The sequence below is a fragment of the Filicampus tigris genome, chromosome 16, assembly GCF_054856515.1.
Source record: "Filicampus tigris isolate MCC_2025a chromosome 16, RoL_Ftig_1.0, whole genome shotgun sequence".
NCBI classification, from domain to species: Eukaryota; Metazoa; Chordata; class Actinopteri; order Syngnathiformes; family Syngnathidae; genus Filicampus; species Filicampus tigris.
The window spans coordinates 15,745,482-15,765,566 of NC_141232.1; the positions used below are offsets into that span (position 1 = coordinate 15,745,482).

Here is a 20,085-nt window from a genome sequence, read left to right on the forward strand (position 1 = left end):
TTTTACTAACACAATAACTAGCAGAAGTGTTGGAGATACACAGGTGCACACACCCCTGTACACCACACACACACACACACACACACACACACACACACACACACACACACATACAGACCGACCATTGTGGCATGCACATGAAAGATGGTATAACTCTCATGAGTGGTGATGACTAGAGAAAAAAGAGTGATGACGCTGATGGTAGCTTTCAAAGAGATCGAAGTCATGAAACTGAATAAAGGTCAAGGGTGACAACATTCCAAACTAGTACTATCAGCTGTCTCCTTTTAAGAAATCATCAAGACTCCATGTAAATACTGATGCACTTTCAATATTTTTTAGAAGAGTATAGATATACTAGATTAGAAGTTTTGGAAATCTGATGCATCCAGACCAAACATGCCACAGCATTATGGAGGATATACATTAACATAACATCAATCCTCTATTTACCTTAAAACTCAAGATCTCTCTTTAAAATCTGTGATAATATACTAACCAATCATGGCAGATGTTTGTCATACAAAAAGTAAAAACCTGAAATAAATGACCATTGCAAATATTGTATTGCTGAAAAGCTCAGAGAGAACTCATGAGGTAACATTCATAATCATTTTCATCCCGCCCCCTACACTCTCATACTCCTCCCCCTCTTCCTCTCCATTGCTCGCTTTCAACTTGCTACCAGCATAGCCAACGTGCAGCTGCTCTGCACTGATGCAAACTTCATGTCCATACGGGAATATAGACAAACCAGGGAGGAGGACAGTGAAAATAGGAGAAATTGCATTCTTTGTGAAGGATTTTTAGTATACCTTAAGGTAAGACAATGCAGGAGAGCAATGCATGCAAGATGTTTTCAGGATCATTTGCTAACAAATACTGATGCCAACTACTGATGCCAATAAAAGTAAATTACAAGAGTTACAATTATATATATATATATATATATATATATATATATATATATATATATATATATATATATATATACAATACAATACAATTTTATTTATATAGCGCATTTCATAACTGTAACAAAGCACTATATGTATTTATATATATATATATATATATATACATATATATATTTATATATATATATATATATATATATATACATATATATATGTATATATATATATATATATATATATATATATATATATATATATATATATATATACATGTATCTATACATATATGCACATACACGTAAGCTACGTAACTGAGTTAAAAACAAAATCAAACCTTAAGCCATCAATCTATTGTCTTTCTGGCCATGATTGTGTATGTTTACCTTTTCTTCAGGCATTTGAGTAATTAATACAAAGTATTGTACGTGAATCGCCAAGATTATTGCTAATTTGGCATGCAAGTGCTAAAAGCGCAAGGGCACTCGTACCGTACTCCTCTGTGCAGACAAACTGCCGCTTGTTCTTTTAGGGGCAGTACAAGCCAGGGTTTGGAACCAATCAAAATGATCTATAGTTGAAGCCTGTGGAAATCTCCTATTTGGGAAAGAGTGTGTTCTCATAGTCTGCAACAAAGTAAAAATCATACCATATGTCACAAATTAATACCTCCAAATGAAGCTCAAGTGAGTTTAATTGCAATGCTAAAGGTTGCTGAGTGCATGGGCATCAATTATCCGGACGTTTCAAACGTTAGTTTGACAGCCACATTCCTCCACAGCCACTTTGAGGTTTCATGAACTACACCTCACTGTTTATGCTTGCTTGGTGGGCATTTGGAGAAGCATTTACTTATATGCGCTTTGTTCGGCCACACTATTCAAATGCTGTATGTGTTTGCAGTTCACTCAGCTCTGTTGACAAAAGTACCTTTTTATAAAACCAAACCTTGGCTAAACGACTGAGTGATGGCAAACATTAAAAAGACCATGAAGATTGATTGGTTTACTTAGCCTCCTGCGGTTGTGCATTCAGTTGTTGTTTTTCTTCAAGAAAATCATTAAACAGCTTTACACATTAACATACAGTACATCATCATATGTCGAGTTCTGTTTTCATTGACTTTTGTTTGTCAGTTTGCTAAATTATTCACCAGAAGTTTTTGAGAAACTTTGTCTAAGTGATTCAGTTTGGTTGCCATTCCTGACAGGGGCGGAGCCATGGGTGGGCCTGGGTGGCTCAGGGCCACCCAGACTGACACACTGCCCACCAAAGTGAGATTCATGAAAAAATATATACTTTTACATTTTTTGTAAATTATTATTAAATTATTTTTGAATTTGTGTTTCGTTGTGTTTTTTTATTTGATTGAATATTAAGAATGACATAATTACGGTTGTCTCACAAAGATCTGTACTTCATATTATTTAGTTTGCCATTTTATTTGAATATACAATGTGTCAGGACAGGAGGATCGTGCTGGGTGTGAGAAATATTCAGGCCCACCCTGATTTTTCCAGGCCCACCCACTAACCACGTTCTGGCTCCGCCCCTGATTCCTGATAAAGGATTTTTTACCGTTCTCGTAAGATGAGGACGTTTCCAACATTTGACTTATCTATGTATTAATTTATTTGACGATCAATGCATGAATCTTTATGACAAATGCAGGCAGTTTGTAACAATGAATGTGGACAAGTCCACAATAATCCATTCACGCTTTTTTCTGCTGATGGCTGTGCTACTCAGCAATTGTGGATGGATCTGGAAAATTGTTGCTCCACTGTAGTAAATATTCCAATGACTGCAGTAACCTTAGAGAATAAGACATTTGATTTGTGTTGCTATACACAAACGCATGAAGATCTAGTAGGCCACTAAATGTTTTGCCACGTTGATCCTTGTAAAGTGAGTGCTTGTTATATTTTGGATCCATGCGTAATGATCAGTGTTTTCTGACCTCAACCATATTTAGCTCGTGCTGCACTGTAAAAGAACCGGCGGCCCACTGGTCCAGTGGAGGGACACGACATTTGATGTTTGAGCCACTGGGACTATAATTGCTCTAATGTCATCTCATCCTCCAATTTGGAGCGCAACAACACCACATGTGAGATACAAAACAGTAAATGTGCATGCGGTAGGAGAAGTAACAATGGAATGAAACATTTTGGTGCACTGTTGCAGCATGTGTGAGGTGGAAAATGAAGCCAAGCCAAGCAAACAGACTGATTGTCGCTGAAGAAATCCTTCACTTGTTGACTGATTTGAAACTCTGCCAATCTGATTGGATGTTTATTTCTTTACATTGCTGTCAGAATATTTGGGATGAATTCCACTTCTTCCCTCTGGTGGTGGTTGCTGATTTTACCAACTGTTGTTTTACAGTCTAGCTTTACAGCTATCAAAAATATTTCTGTTGCCGCTGGTTGTTGATTTTTCCTTGGTTTACCCAACCTGGAAATAAAAGCTGAAATGTTGTCTCTCATATTCCTCTTTTGACCGTTCCAAAACTTTTATAGTGTAGGCTACGTTTTTTCTCAGAATCTCCGGATGCTTTTATCTGATGGCCTTGATAGATGACATCCGGCCTGCTAAGCTTGTGTAATCATGCATGCGCTTTATGCGAAACAAGATTGTTGATGGAAGTCTGCAATTATAAATTAGCGATCAATTACACGTTGAGCAAGACTTATTGTTTTCTAATGAGGCCGATTTTCTGAATCACCGCGTGGAGGAAAACAAATCGTTAACAATACAGTCAGGAAACACGGTAGTTGTAGTATTTGACTTCAGATGGCTGAAATACAGCATTTGAGAGTGAAAATATTGTTTTTATTGCTTTCTTCTCAGTATCCTGTTTTTTTTCAAGTAAATGTAGACTCATTAACCACAGCAATCTAATGAGAGGCTCATTGGATTTCATTATGAGGCTCATTACAAAAGCTACATCACAAATTGCATTACCGTACTCTTTGACAAAAACAACCCAAGGTGTGTTTTTAGGTTCAATCGGTATTTGTATCGCTCTGGCAATGTCACTTAAAGGAGCAGCAACTATTCTGTGCTGCTTCTCACTTTTAGTCTTGCATTTAGGTCGCACAGACCGCATCAACCAGATGAGTCTCCACCAACAGAGTTGGAGTGGAGCCCAGTGGCCTTGCATGAATTTGATTCTTTATCAAAGACATGTCAGATAGACATGTTTAGGATTTTTTTGGCAAAGGTCTGCATTGTTAGGTGGTTTTATAGGTATCTTTGTAAAGTCATAGCCAACTCATGAATTGGATCTCCTTACATTGTTCAGGTGTACCGCGTGTTGTGGCTGGTGTGGGTAAGCAGGACTTCCTGTTATTTTTTTTATCCAGACTGTAGTGTTTGTCTCTCTCGCCTATGTTTATCTGCCTCCTACGTCCGCATGCCACACTGGCCTTAATCTCACATGGATCAGAAGTAGTCATGCAGGCAACGGCTAGAATCCATTTAAGTTCCTCTCATCTGTATAAATGGCCACATCCTTATACCCGTGCTGACACATCTATCATATATTTACCACCATTGCTTCATGTCGATGGCAGTGAATAGCCGTTTCCCTTTTGTAAATTTGGCACGGTTGAAAAATGAGGGATTAGTTGAAGATTTAAAGAACAGTAATCCAAGGTCCGAGCAAGTGCCCTGTAAGAGTGGAACCTTGCTCAAGGTGCTAAATCTTGAACTGGCAGCAACTTCAGCTCGACTGACTTCACTTGCTTGTGGCATTAATCCAATACTCTGACCTGGAGCGGTCACGTGATTAAGGCTTACAACTCTCGGACACACACGCATATGAAAACAAACACACGCAGGACACCAGAGAAGTTACTAAGTGCCGTGTTACTCCAAACTGTGCAAATGTTCTATGTTCTAATGACTAATATAATGCATTACTTTTTCCAATCAAGTAATCAGATGACAGTAAAATAACAAATTACGCTAAATGCTTCCACATAGAACGTAGAGTCTTAACTTCAACCTAAAAGTGACGTCAGAATTTCAGAGTGTAAGACCTTTCCCTGTCCATGTCGGTAAACTGCCTACAGGTTGCAGCACTGAGCAAGTCTTGACAAGACGTAAATAAACAGCACATACTTCTCAGCCACGGTAACCTCTCACAGATTATTTGTGCATGCAACAAAACTAATAGTTAATGAATAATAAAATACAGGAGGACACTTGATCCCTTACACCAAAGTACTCACTAAAGGGCCATCAACAATTAACTGTACACTATGTAACATGTAAGAAAGGGAAATGCTGGTATTTACATCTTGAACATAGTGAGGAATTGCGGGAGTCTTCACCTTCACATTTCCATCTGAGGGAGTGACGTAACATATATATAGTGTCACGTCCATACCATAACACAGAAACGGCAATGGAGGAAGGAGAGACATTCTCATTTTCAAACTGGAAATATCGAATGTTGAATAACAATTTTGAGTTTGTCAGCGCAAAACATTGTTTTTTGCACACTGTACTGTCGACAGAGTGTTATCAAGCTTCAATAACACTGTCAAATTAAAAAAAAAAAAAGGTTTAAAAAGGATCGCAGCACAGTATGCATTCAAGCTTAAAGAGGGAAATCAACCCAAACATATTTTTTTCAAGAATATGTTCCCAGCAGGCCCACTAGTTGAAACACAGCATTTTTATTAAGTTAAGCAGCAAAATCCTGTCTTTAAATAACAGCACAACTGGTCCAAACTGATCCATTGTGGTGGTATGTAAAGGCAAAAGCATAAACTCTGTTATTATCCACATTTCTTGAAGCAAATTGTCACATACTTTACAAAAAAGTGTCTCAATTATATCTTTAGGGTTACATTTGACTGGTACTTCACCCTTAACTCTTCTCTTTAACAGTTTGATAAATACTGTACATGCCCGTTGATTTTTAGTCCAAATTATGTACCTAGATTGTACCGTGAAGTCTGGGAGAAATAGACTCATATTGTGTACCCTATATCTGACAGTGTGTAGTTTCAAGCACGCAGATACAGTAGCCCTATTGGTTGTCTATGGCTTTTATTCATATCAGCTATAAAAAGAGTGCTATTCTATCTGCAATTCAAAACAAAGCTAAAAAAATCACTATAGTTCATTGGTCTATTTTTCTACAAAATATTGTCCTCTCCATAAAAAAATGGTTGCATTTTAACTGCTTTTTTAGCGTGGGACTTTTTTCATCACGGGGGCAGGAACGTCCAAATTCCTGACACATGTTGTATCCTTGGACAATAGGATGGGTGAAAATGTTCCCAGCATTCATCCTGACCATATGCTGGACATGCCGTGCGTGTTTTCTATTAGTTTGTAAATCTGCTCTTTCTGTTTATGTTCCCTTTGTTGGCTGAATGAAAAACAGAAGAGCCCCTCTACCTGGAAAGCATCAGAGAAGTAAGTGGATTGAAGACGGCAGAGAGCAAGTGAGGGAGTCACAGTTGGGGGGGGGTGGTAGACAGAAGGTATTAAGAGCTAATCCAACGCACGGACAATCCCAAAGAAGCCTTATCTTTCTGCCAGGGAGACTCAGTCAGAACAGATACAGGATTGTCGCTTTTCTTGCGTGTCTTTTTCACAGTTGAATTACCACTGCCAACTTTTTTCTTCTTCTCAAAAGTCTGGCATTCTTGGCTGAAAGACTTCCAGGAAAGAGCAGACAAAGCGACTTGGTGACAGGATGGTGCTACACATGGATAAACCTCTTCAGTAGCAGATGATGCATGACGCTGGATCCAGCCTGCTGGATGCTGAATGACACACACAAGATTCTCTCAGGAAGGGAAGATCTTTTGAACACAAGGGACCCTCTGCCAGTAAGCGACATGACCTCGGGCGACAGTGCCATGCTTTGAGAATGACTTTCTTCAAAACCGCCTTGTAGAATAAATGGGCAGGAGTCTGATTAACAGATCAATGTGGCTTCTGTTAAATATAGATGACGCAAGGAATAAATGAGCGCATACAGTATGGTTAGCATATACTTAGGTTCTTGGCTAATTCTTCCCAATTAGTGCTAAGATGGAAGCAGAAGTGGGTAGAGTAGCTAAAAAGGGTACTTGAGAGTACTGTTGTTTTAGAAAATTATCTCTCAAGTAGAAGTTAAACATAGTCCTCCATATAATTACTTGAGTAACAGGAAGTAAGTATTTGAGGAGGAATGACTCCACTACTGAGTAATTGGTGGGTAACTTTTGATTAATTTATTCTTCAATTAGGGCGTTAACATCAAATAGACAAACATTGACAATTGGCATATGCAAATATAAATATTGCCCAGCAAAATCCCTTTAAAACATTTTTTAAAAATAAAATAACAAAAATTAAGGCAAATTCAGCCACAGTAAATGGTCTTAAATTAACATTCTTTGTTTACAGTTGTGAAACAGCACAATAGCCTCAACTGTCAGAGACGATTCATTGTATAATTATATAATTTACAGATATTGAATTTTAATAGGTGAATTCCCTCACACTTATTATCAATAATGACATTTGTGTCATTGCTCAAAAACAATTTGAGTTCTGCCAATTTCAAATTTTATAGTTAGTGTTGTGCATACGTTGTGGATTGCTTTTCTACATGCCGTTTTCAAATGAGCACAACCTTTCTACATTGAGAAACTCCAAAATGTTTGATAGGGTCGGAGAAACTGCAATTTGCATTCCCATGCTGTGGTTGAGCCTCCCGTTTTACTCCAATGAGCATTACATTTGGCAAACGCAGACCAAGACAGCCTCATGCTCATGTGGAGTTCTTGTCGGCTGAAATGCCAATATTTTCCTGCAGACAAAGACGACACATGCGATAGCTGTTCTTTTACGTGGTCGAGTCGACCATTTTCTATATGAAAATATGAAAATGCTTATGAGAGAGCTGGAGATTATGTGTACGGTAAATAGAGATTTCTGTCATGTTTTACGAAAATGAGTCACTAGGAAGACTTTGCCTTTGTGTGTGGTCATCATGGCTCTGTTTGACTGGTGAACTTTTTGTCTCTCTGACCAAATGACAGTAGGTCATGCTAGCAATAATAAATACATGTAATATACAAATAGCAATGCTCAATGTAGCCGAGTACAATTAGCGTCTTCTTAACAAAGCATGATAAAGTAAAAATAAAAAGTATGTTGCATATAAACTACTTCATCATATACAATTTATCTGAAAAGGTACTTAAAGCGGGAGACAACCCAAACATATTTTTTTCAAGAATATGTTCCCAGCAGGCCCACTAGTTGAAACACGGGATTCTGATTAATTTTGCAACGACAAATCACAGCTGACCGTGATTTGGTCGTTGTGAGCAGTTGTGATGTCATTTTCAGTCGACAGAAGACAAAATGGCCGCCCCCGGAGATGACTAAAAACGAGTGCATTTTGCTGCTTATCTTATATTCCACAAACGCAAAATTAATCAGAATGCCGTGTTTCAACTAGTGGGCCTGCTGGGAACATGTTCTACAAAAAAATATGTTTAGGTTGACTTCCGCTTTAAGTTAACGTAACATTTTTACTTACATGAGGAATGCTAGTGAAAAATATGAGGTGCAAAGTACAAACTTTAGGAATTCAATAAAATAATACTGTATTCCCCACATTGTGTGCCTGTTCAGAAAGACTAAAGCTGAATAAAAAATAATAAAATGATTTATCAATAATATATTAGTCAGTGTTTCAGTCTTGTTTGATTGTCATCGTTTTGAAAATATAACGTGTTTTCAATCATCTTAGTGCAGCAACCATCACACTGATAGTTTGCTGCCCTGTGACTTTCCCTCCTCTGAGCAGGTCTAGTCTGAATCACCATAGGCTGCTCTTAAATAAAAGCATGCAAACCAATTTGAAAAAAAAATATTTAGCAACCTCCTGCCTTTTAAAACAAAACAATTTTAGGCAAAATAGAAGGACCGCAATAGCATAGTCCGTCATGCAATTTAATGTATGTAGTATTCAACATATTTCATTTGTGTATTTCATTCTCTGTAGTATATGAATGTGAGATATTGTTAATCAGCATTGATTTAAATCAGGGATTGGCAACTGGCAGCCCGCGCTCTGAGTGGGCCCTTGATTAATTTAAAATAATAACAATTTGTGTGAGGGTTGTTAATTAAAAACATGTTTCCTCTTGTACAGTCGACCCCTGAATACTTGCAGCATGCCATCCTTCGCATATTTTTTTCCCAGTATTTTTGGGGGGATATTTCATTCTTTTTCTCTCTAATGCATTTCATTGGGTGTCAATTATATGCGGATTTTCACTATTTGTGGGTTAGCCCTGGCCCTATGCCCCGTGAATTGTAGGGTTCCACTGTATAGTTTTATGTTGTAATATGACAGTTCACCACTAGATGGCAGACATGTGGGCAGCACGGCTCAGTCGGAGAGTTGTTGTCTCCCAACCCAGAGGTTGATGGTTTGATCCCCAACCATTGTGACAGTGTCAAAGTATCCTTGAGCAAGATACTGAACCCCCAGTTGCTCCTAATGCTGCGTCATCAGTAGGTGAATGAGGAAACGGTGTTAAAGCACTTTGAGTACCTCAGGTAGAAAAGCATTATACAAGTGAAAGCCCATTTACCATTTACATGTCTTAGTTGTGCTTACTGTGGGTCTTATATTGCCCCATACTAAAACATGAGTAGGCCTAATATATATAGATTTTTTTGCCGAATTGGAATGACACGCAGGACAAAGATAGCACTTCAGTAACCTAAACATTTTGTGAGTTGATTTTTGTGAAATAAATGCCCAAAATGTCAACGTTGGTTTGCTGTTGAGCAATTTTGTGCCTTCCTTGAATCGTATTTATGCAAGGGAGCCCTTTGCACTGGGAAATGAATGGAAAAAAAAGTTATTTTGTTGTTTGGTTCAAACCTTTTGTTGTTGAATAGTGAATCTTTTGTGCATGCATTTAGAAATGCATTATGAAAAATGCAAATATTTGACGCATATGCAGGTATCTTACACATATTTAAAATATTTGCCATACATCTAGTTAGGAAGTGTGGTGGTCCTATGGGGCCCCCAAGTAGCACTGATGACAAATTGTGCCCCTCTCCATCATTTAAGTTGCCCATCCCAGATGTAAATAATTCAAAGCTGGACTACTATTGTAATGCTAATGCTAGGTAACAATCAAAGTTCCACAGGCAATGCAACATTCATAAAAGTCACAGTGACGCGATGTACCTGTGCATAGTAGGCATGAATCATAACGTGTATATTGCAATTAAAACTCGTTCAGCACCAGACTTTTTCACAACCTCTGTGTAATGACATATAAATATTAAATGACATATATGTCATTGGGATAGAATTAGTTTAAGGATTAAAAAAAGTGTAGAAGAGAAACCAAATGAATTTATCCACAACTGCCACATGAATCACAACTTGTAGCAAGTAGAGAATTGGCTAAAAAGCTACTCACAAACGCTGATTCGAAAGGAACAGATATAGTTTGACTCCAATTCCATTCAGGTATCATTCAATTCAACATGGGAAAATATTATGGATGAAAGAGTCTACTGGTACTATGGATTATTACATTTGTCTCTTTATCACATTATTCATTTCATTTTTCTCTCTTTTTCCACAGTGGAGCAAATTTGGAATTCGAAAGTAAACATTTTTTAAACCGACTCGGGGATTTCTGTATAGAAATTAAAGAGACATTTACAGCTATGAGTCTTGGAAAACTTCCGGGGATTAAGGGCCTTGTGTCTGGCTCCCAGGAGAGACGTCGTTTCAAGAGCGACCTCTCCGTGGACATGATCAGCCCGCCACTGGGCGACTTCCGACACACAATGCACGTCGGCCGTGGCGGAGACGTGTTTGGCGACACCTCTTTTCTTAGCAACTACGGAGGCGTCAGAGAGCCAGGGAGCCCCGACTCGTCAAACAGCTCCAAATCTACGGGCTTCTTCACACGCACCTTTAGGCACATACGGAAGAATTCTGGGCCACGGGGGGAACTCCGGGACTTTTCGTCCCCACCGCCAGACATCTCACCCATCATCAAGAATGCCGTCTCCCTGCCTCAACTCAACCTTGATTCTCCCAATGGGTGTGTGCAGAGGGTGACGCTCCCAAATTCCATCAGCTCAACAGATAGCGCCATCTGCTCATATGGTGAGATCATGCCGTGTGTCTCCCACTTCTGATGTAGGATGGGGGCTCTGTGAAGCATTTATGCAAAGTGATCATCTGAGTCAAAAATGAAATGAGAAACATTCAACTTTTGTTGGCTTCAGATATGCTTGAGTGAAGTTAAGCAAAATGGAGCAATTGCCGCCTGTGATGTTTAAGCTGCTAGCAAGATTTGAATGTAGCCTCACTTCATCAACCACCACCCCACCCTTGCCTCCCTGTTATACCCCTAATTAATGCGCATGTGACAAGCAGCTGTATATACATTGTGCACTGTGTACTAGCAGACGTTAGCCAAGGCTGCTATGTTGGTAGCATGTCTTGTTCATATTTGAAATTTGTCAAACACGAAATGTTACCGGTTTGATGCTGTATTTTTTGGTATGTACAATCAATTAAAAATACAGTAGCGGTGGACAATTTAACCAACACTCTAAAAGAGTTGGATTAAAAATAACACAATTTTGGGTCAAAAATGGACCGATCCACAATATGGGTCAATTTTACCCAATTTTCTTGGTTGTTTTTGCAGAAAACAACCCGAAAAATGGGTAGTTTTGTACAAAGCATCCCAAAAAATGGACTATTTTGTACAAAACAATGCAAGAAAGTGGGTCAAATTGACCCAATTTGTCTATGGTCCATTTTTTACCCCAAATTGTGTTATTTTTACTGTTTTTAGAGTGAACGCTCGGGTGAGAATGATGACTTTGGCAGTGGCAGTATATTTATTTACCCGTTATGTACGGCTCATTCACGTCATGGCTCATCTTCAGAAAACAGGTCAGCCGTGATTGGTCATTACCTTAGCCCTGAGCAACTGTGATGTAATTTTCAGTTGACAGAAGTGACAAAATGGCCACCCCCAGAGATGCCTACAAACGGGTGGATTAACTCGTATTCCACAAACGTAATATTTATCAGAATGCCTTGTTTCAACTAGTGGGCCTGCACAGAACATATCCTTGCAAATAATTGTTTAGGTTGACTTCCACTTTAAGGACTGTAATGCCCTCTCATGGGTGCAATTAGCACCACAGTCACCAATGCACTTTCGTGTTTATTTTACACATACATAATATCGGAGGTGGGCATTTTGCTAAATTTTGCTGGGCCGTCAATAGTCATCCATCAGCAGCCAGGGTACCCGTCTGTCATTCGTCAGTTCGTCATTTTTGGTGATGAACTGAATTGTACAGTACATAGTTTATTCATTTACATTTGCTGTTATTATTGTCCATCCATCCATCCATTATCTGTACCGCTTATCCTCATAAGGGTCACGGGCGTGCTGGAGCCTATCCCAGCAGTCTTTGGGCAGTAGGCGGGTGACACCCTGAATTGGTTGTTATTATTGTTTTAGTTTTTATTCAATGTACTGCAGTGTCATTTTTCTTAATATTTTGATGGTTTTAGGGGGGGTTCGGACTTGATTAATGGCCTTTCAATTAATTTCAATGGGGAACATTGATTTGATATACGTACAAGTAAATTGGGTTATGAACAAATTCAACTTGTAAGTCAAGGTACTAAACTGAAGAAAGATTACAAACAATTCAATTCATCCATTCATCCAACCAACACTATATGTTAAATGGCAATAAATACAAAAATCTACTGTAGTATATGTGCAGCTCTTGCTTGATGCTGCTCTTGCCATTCACCATCCAGCAGAGCAAACAGCATAAAGAGCTGCATACAAAAACAGGACAATAAATGTCAGCAACACACACACACCCACACGCACACACACACAAAGAGGGGCACTAAATTGGCCCCCTTTCAACACCATTCCCACAATCCTCCAGGACAACCAGAAAACTTCTGGTTCTCCTTTTGACTCATCACAAATCACAGAGACAACACCTGTACAGTTATGCCTGTTAACAAAAACACACAGCTGCTGCAGGATAAAGAAACACTGCATACTTTATGACCATTGCCTTGTACTTGCAATCTACGTCTATGTGGTACTTTCTGCAATTCTGCATGCACAACATGGGCCTTTTACATGCTAACCGATCAGAAATCTCCTTGGAGCAGTATGCAGATAATCCACTGGAAATCCCCTTTCTTTTCCAAGATTTATCATGAACAACTCCAAAAGAATTTGCGACAGATAACTTATGCGGCATTAAGCTTTAGTCAACTGAGGCATGATGATGACATATTGTTTGTGTTGTTTTTAACATTAAGAATGTATCTATGAATCGGTATTCATCAGAAGGTCTATTTATTTCTCTCTATGTTTATTATTGGGGTTTTTTTTTGTTTGTTTAGTTTTTTTAATACAGTAGCCTATAAGATGAATCTTTGGAGCAAAACTACAGCTAATGTATATGTATGGAAAGGTTTTATGTTATGCTCTAACGAAAAAAATAGAGCCAAACTATCCAGTTAAACATTTATGTTTTTGTTGTAATGAATCAGTTGCTTATATATTTAATTTAGAACAATAGAGGCTCTTTGACAAAAGTCCTCATTCTAGACAGTGAATTTCTTCAGGATTATTCTATTTGACCTCTATTTCTCTTACTCATATTCATTATTTTCATTCACATACTGCACCACCTGTATTACCTTACTTGCGAAATGGTGGTTAGTTCTCTATAGAATGCAGTACGACTTATCCTACATAACAAGTAACTGACTGAGTTGTGAATTGGGATACTGCCACTGTCTGGAAACAATTTGAAAGACGTATCAATTTATTTTTAAGTGCACCCCTTTCCATCTCCAAATCCAGATAGAATTAATTTTACGACCACCAATAAATGTTTTATGTCCAGATCATTTGGGTGTTCATATTTGAAACACTCAAGAACACTTGGATATTTTATAGCATTGGCTTAATAATAAATGAATGTGTCAAAACTTAGCAATTCGGAAGAATAAAGCACCCAGGAAGATAAACTAGTTGTAGTTTTTATAAAAAGTAATAAAAAATACTTTCATTAGATGTAGATAGATATCTGTCAAGTTATGAGATGTTTCCGTGTTACATCTAATTGGGTTTTCCTGTGTGTGTGCAGGTATCCAATCTGGATTTGCCACTCTGCCACGCTTCTCTCGCCTTGACAGACCGTTTCTAGATGGAGACCTCAGAGTGTCTGTGCGAGAACGAAACGGCAAGACCTTGACCCGGTCAGACTCTCTCACCTCGTTCACATTGGACCTCGGCCCCTCCCTGATGACCGAGGTTCTGGGCTTGTTTGACAACCCCAGCTACCTCCAGGTGGCCAGCCAGGTTGCCGCAACTGAGGAAGAAGAGAAAAATGATCCTGGTGAGGAGGAAGAGGATGACAGGTCTCTAACAGAGAAATTTGTGAGCCCCGCTGTGAGTTCCACAAATTCCTCAGTGCGCAGCGGGTCATCGAAAAGGAACGTGAACAGTAAGGAGCAGTCTTGTAGTAGCAGCTGGACAGAGGAGGACAGGAGGTCAGTTGCTGCATCTTCCAAATCCCCTCCAAGGTCCCCCCCCAAACAGGAATCTGCCATGGAGTCAGAGCGCTTCCAGAGGGCAGCTGATGTGCTGTCTCGACATTATGGTGGAGGGTCCGTCACAACGCTGAGTCCTCCTCTTTCCAAAACGCCGTACATGTTTTCTGAAGAGGAAGAAGAAATCAAAGTGTAGATGAGGACTATCTGCTCTGCAATAATGTTTCTGCCACCATTTTATAAAACTTATTTAAGCGATTGTAATAGTTTCGTTTTGGGTTTTTTGTTGTTGTTGTTTTTTTGTAAATACCTGGTTTAGAGATTAAGATAGGTGTAAAGGTACTAAAAGGGATTCACATATTTCACTTTGCATACTTTAGGAATAGCAAATGCCAGCAATTTATACAAAAATTGGGCTTTAAACATTTAAACACATTATGTGCATTGTGTTCTTGTGAAAAATGTTAGTAGAGATATTCCGTTGATACGTTTACTGTTATAACAAAAGAAACACAAATAAAAACATATTCCAAATTGTTGTTGGTTTAATACATTTCCTTACAAAATTTTTGCTTACTGGTTTAGTAAAGTACTGCTTTACTTTTCTCTAACAGTATGTTGCATTAATCCTTGGGTTAAAATGTCCAAACCTATGTTAGCCTTTTTTAATGTGAATAAATCATTGGCATTTATTTAACCATCACAACCACAGAATATTTAAGAAGAACAGTTGAATATACTGGCAAACGGTAATATCCAGTTGAGTCCTTAGGCAAGATCCTTCATGCTATGTGCCGATACCTCGGATAAATGACACAAATAACGATATGGTCATACCAGCTCGGACGTCGCCCGGGTCAACAAGTTCTGCTCCAGCTGTTCCAGGGGATCCACGACACACTGGTGAGAAATGGACGACTGGAACAAGAGCGAGGCATTCATGGAGCAGGGCAGAAAACAAGGTACTGATGGAGCGCTACTATGGTAGTAACCCTAGTGAGAGAGTATACATACAGAGGATGCGGGAGGCATGGGTGAGGTACAATTTGCTTCATCTGTGGTACAAAGATGCTCTGGCAAATAAGAGTCAGGACACAAGGTCATAAGGGGGATGGTTTCGCCATCACCCCCAAACATCGAAAGTGGGTTCCTATCCCCACAGAATAGCAGAACAGCTCAACACAAGAGTGATTGCCCTGAGAGAGAAGATCATTAAGTCATGGGGGAACTAAACTACCTCCTGCTCGCCAAGGCTAAAGAAAGTGCCGTCAGAATCACTACTGAATGATGTCAACAAAACAGTGATAAGTACAGGGTGACCCTCCAAAAAAACAGGCCCTGAAAGAAGATTTGCATTCGGAAATTTGAAATGGATTTCTGAAGAAGTAAAGGCCGATGAGTATAATGTTTTAAGGTGATAGTCTAAACACAATAAACTAGTTATACCTCAAGGTGCATTTGATTCTGTAAAAAACTTAAAAACATTTAAAGGGACGGTGGGGCCGGATGGCCATGTTTTCACTAACAAGTTCATTTTATATATTTTTTGATCAGGAAAATGAAAAGAGTTTTATCCATTCATTTTGGAGGAATTAGGAAAGAAGTAACTCCATGAATAACGCCTCTCATTAATTAGGCCAATGGCCGCGCCCCCTACCGTTCTATCCTTGTTCTGCCGGAGTCACGGGAGGAACCGATTCCAAACTCTCCATTGGAAATCATTGTACTTTCATTGCTTATAACGTCCAAAAACGGCGATCAATTGGCACCAAAATCTATGTGGCTATCGCTACTAATGCCCACTTCAACATATCAAAAGGATTAACCTCTCCGTGGCTGATTTATATGAGAATGAGGAAATGTGGAAGTGAGTAGAGCTACATAGCTTTATGCTGGGATGAGCGCATACTGCTTCTTTGCTTTAAAACAAAAAAAAACAAAAACAAAAAAAACACTGCTTCTTTTCTGATCATGGTTAGGACGGGCAAGGCATTAAACACCAGTCAGGATATTTACAGAGACTGAAGTGGGAATGAGTAGACATGCACATTTATTTAGATGAGGAATGGCCCCAGTTTTTCGACCGACAACACGCCGTCCAATTTGGAACGTAACAGCCGAAATGGCACTTTCCAATGTGGCCACACTCGGCTGTACAGTCAGTCTCGCTGGAACTTTTTGTTTGCTGAACGTTAGCGCTTATTTAATGAGCGCTTACCTCATTGTCACGCCGCTTCAATCAGGCAGAAGGTGGCGGCTGAAAGCAGTGTCGGACACCGCACGCAACATGAAGACGCAGACTCATGTTCACCTCCACACGCTGGCGGACAGTAAGGAGCTAATGTTGTTGTGCTAACACCTCTTGTTTTAACGGCCTGAAGCTAGTTCTTGCTATTAGCCGTCCCGTTATCCTACCTTCAGCCGGGGAGGGAAGGGGGTGGGGGTATAAAGATCCAATCTGCCTGCCCTGCTGCTCGCTGCAAGCCGCCGTCTCCCTCCTGGGAGTTGACACGAGTTTAAGCGTAGCTTCATCAGCCGTCGTAGCAGTCATCATAACAGTGGCATATATCCAAGCAACAGTGTCAAAGATGAAGAGCTGGACAGCACCAGAGTCCAACATGATTCATGCCTACTGGCCTAAGAAGCTAACTGTTCACCATAAACGTCTGGTAGAACCAATGAACCAGCTGCTAACATCAGGGACCCACTCACAATCGCTAGCCAAAGGTCGGACAGTCCTCATCATGAAGGACCCTCAGAAGGGAGCAAATCCATCAAACTACCGACCTGTCTCAGCACCTTATGGAAGCTCTTATCAGGCATCATAGCAGCCAAAATAAGTAGGCATGTGGATCATTACATGAGCAAAGCACAGAAAGGCATTGGTAATAACACCAGAGGTGCCAAACACCAACTTGACGGGGCAATCACCCAAGACTGTAAAGCCAGAAGTACTGACCTGTGCACTGCCTGGTTTGACTACAAGAAAGCCTATGACCTCTTTGCCGCACACATGGATACTAGAATACTAGGAACTGTATACCATCAACAGGATTCTAGGAGACTTTATCAAGAACTCAGTGAGGTTGTGGACTACAACTCTGGAGGCCAACTCAAAGCCAGTTGCACAGGTGAATATCAAATGTGGAATATTCCAAGGAGATGCTCTGTCCCCACTGCTGTTCTGCATAGGCCTGAAGCCACTCAGTCAGATCATAACCAAGAGTGGTTTCAGATATCGGTTCAAAAGTGGAACAACGATCAGCCACTTCCTATACATGGATGACATCAAGCTGTACGCTAAGAACGAGCATGACATCAACTTCCTGATTCACCTCACAACAATATACAGCAATGACATTCGAATGTCATTCGGACTAGATAAGTGTGAGCGAATTATATCTAGGCGAGGGAAGATAATCACAACCCGAAGGGATTGAACTACCTGAATGTAGCATAGCAGATTTGCTGGACAAGCTACAAATATCTTAGAACTCCACAGGTAAATAACAATCACGATGAGGCAACCAGGAGGGTGGCCATCGCCAAATACCTAAGGAGGGTGAGGCAGATCCTAAACATTCACATGAATGGCCAGAATAAGATACAGGTCCTATGCCTTGCCAGTAATCAGATAGCCTGCTGGCATAATTCCCTGGCTAGTGGAAGAGATGCAAGCTACTGACATGATGACAAGAAAGTTTCTTACAATGCATGGAGGGTTCTCATTTTTCCCCAGATGTTTTTTTCTAGATTTTTTTCCTTGCCCTCCCCGGGGTTAAGATCAGGGAATATCGCTAATATTTGTCAACTGTAGGCAACGTTTCTGTGATTAAGGGCTATATAAATAAACGTGACTTGATTTGACCGCAAATCCAGCAACCTAAGGCTGTACACAGCGGAAGGAGTGGGGCCGTCAACTAGTCCAGGGCACTATCCAAGAGGAAACAACAGGTCTCTAAAAATACATCAAGATGATGGCCCCCAGGGATGAACTGCTTAGTGAATGCCTCAGGCAACAGAAACCCAGTAAGGAGAAGGAGCCACATGGACTGTCATGGAAAGCCCGGCACAGCATGTATCACCGTCAAATTGAAGAATTGTCTGACAACGGGAAAACATACCACTAGCTGCAAAAGGCTGGACTGAACGACAACATGGAGGCGCTAATCATGGCAGCACAAGAACAGGCCCAAAACACAAGATCAAGAGAGGACAGTGTATACCACATCAGACAGGATCCCAGGTGTAGGCTGTGCATACTGCAAAGAATCCCCAGGGACGGTGTAGCATATCACAGCAGGGTGTAAAATACTGGCTGGCAAAGCATACATGGAGTGGCATAACCAGGTAGCAGGAATAGTGTAACGGAACATCTGTAGCAAATATGGATTAGAGGTCTAATAGTTATACTATCCTGGTTATAGTTGGTCAGTTGTTTGATAATTGTAATGCTATTTTAATGTGTTATTTTGTTTCTTTGATAGTCAGTCGGTTGCTTTGTGGGTTTTTGAGTTTCTTTGCATGTAGGTTTAATTGCATTACTGGAACAACAGGACCTAATTTAGGTGTCTGGAGACACCTGGACTGAAGGACTTCAGCCAATAGAGTGTTGCAAGATGGCCAGATTGGCCAATTTTAATTGAGGGAAACACACCTCCCTTTCCTTTAAAAATACAGCAGGCAGGATGGATGTGTGGTTGCTGCCACAGGCCCTGACGTGTCAGAAGCAGTGGATGACCATTGCTGCTCCCTGACCAGATGATTGTGTATTGGAAGCTGGCGAACGTGCTCCAAAGCTGTGAGTTTTTCACCGATATACGTTGTGCTGCAATTTCTCCCTGCGTGATACTGGGCCCATTGGGTGGTCTTTGCAAAGTGGATGGCTCGCTGTTTTCCCTCTTGTCTTGCAATAGGCTAAGCCAGGTTGCTGGTGATGTGACCCCTACCCAGGACGGTGATGGAAAATCCCAAGAGGACTCTGGACTGCTTGATCGGGTCACTGATCGATTGTTGTGTTGGCCCTAACAAATACCCCCACCATTTAAAGAGACATTTGCATGTGCTTGTTTCAAGTGTGGTATATTTATGGTTTTGTGATGGTATATCATAGTTACGTGAACAACCAATAAAGAAATCATGTTCAACTTTTTTAGAGAACAAGCAGGCCAAGATCCTGTGGGACTTCCAGATCCAAACTGGCAGTCAGGAGAGCGGTTTCGAAAATGGTATAGAGTATCAAATATTCTACTCGGATGTCGACATCGAGTTTGAAATATTAGTATCTTGACAACCCTAATATGTGTCATGTGTCATCTTCCAAACTGCTTATCCTGTACAGGGTCGCAGGGAGGTGCTGGAGCCTATCCCAGTTGGCAATGGGCGAAAGGCAGTGTGACGGAGTGCCTCCGTCAGGTGCTGCGCGGAGAACAGTGTCGCCAACCTAATCCCATACGCACATTAGCACACCCGTACCTCGAGCCGTTTGTCCACCCAGTCTGTCTGCATGTGTTTTGTTGGTTGGCCATCCATCGGTGGGCT

At 40.3% G+C, this 20,085-nt stretch overlaps 1 protein-coding gene across 2 annotated transcripts; it reads left to right on the forward strand.

The window, feature by feature from the left end:
- The first annotated feature begins 677 nt into the window (after positions 1–677).
- cdc42ep1b (CDC42 effector protein (Rho GTPase binding) 1b) lies at positions 678–15,082 on the forward strand. 2 transcript variants are annotated; one of them, XM_086056744.1, is made up of 5 exons: positions 678–821; positions 6,319–6,350; positions 6,574–6,769; positions 10,556–11,088; positions 14,139–15,082. In XM_086056744.1, the coding sequence occupies exons 4-5, from the start codon at positions 10,641–10,643 to the stop codon at positions 14,738–14,740; spliced, it is 1,050 nt and encodes a 349-aa protein (XP_085912870.1). In that variant the 5' UTR covers positions 678–821; positions 6,319–6,350; positions 6,574–6,769; positions 10,556–10,640; the 3' UTR covers positions 14,741–15,082. The 2 variants fall into 2 exon arrangements, with proteins under 2 accessions (XP_085912870.1, XP_085912871.1); XM_086056745.1 differs by lacking the exons at positions 6,319–6,350; positions 6,574–6,769 and having other exon boundaries at positions 691–821.
- Positions 15,083–20,085: the final 5,003 nt, after the last annotated feature.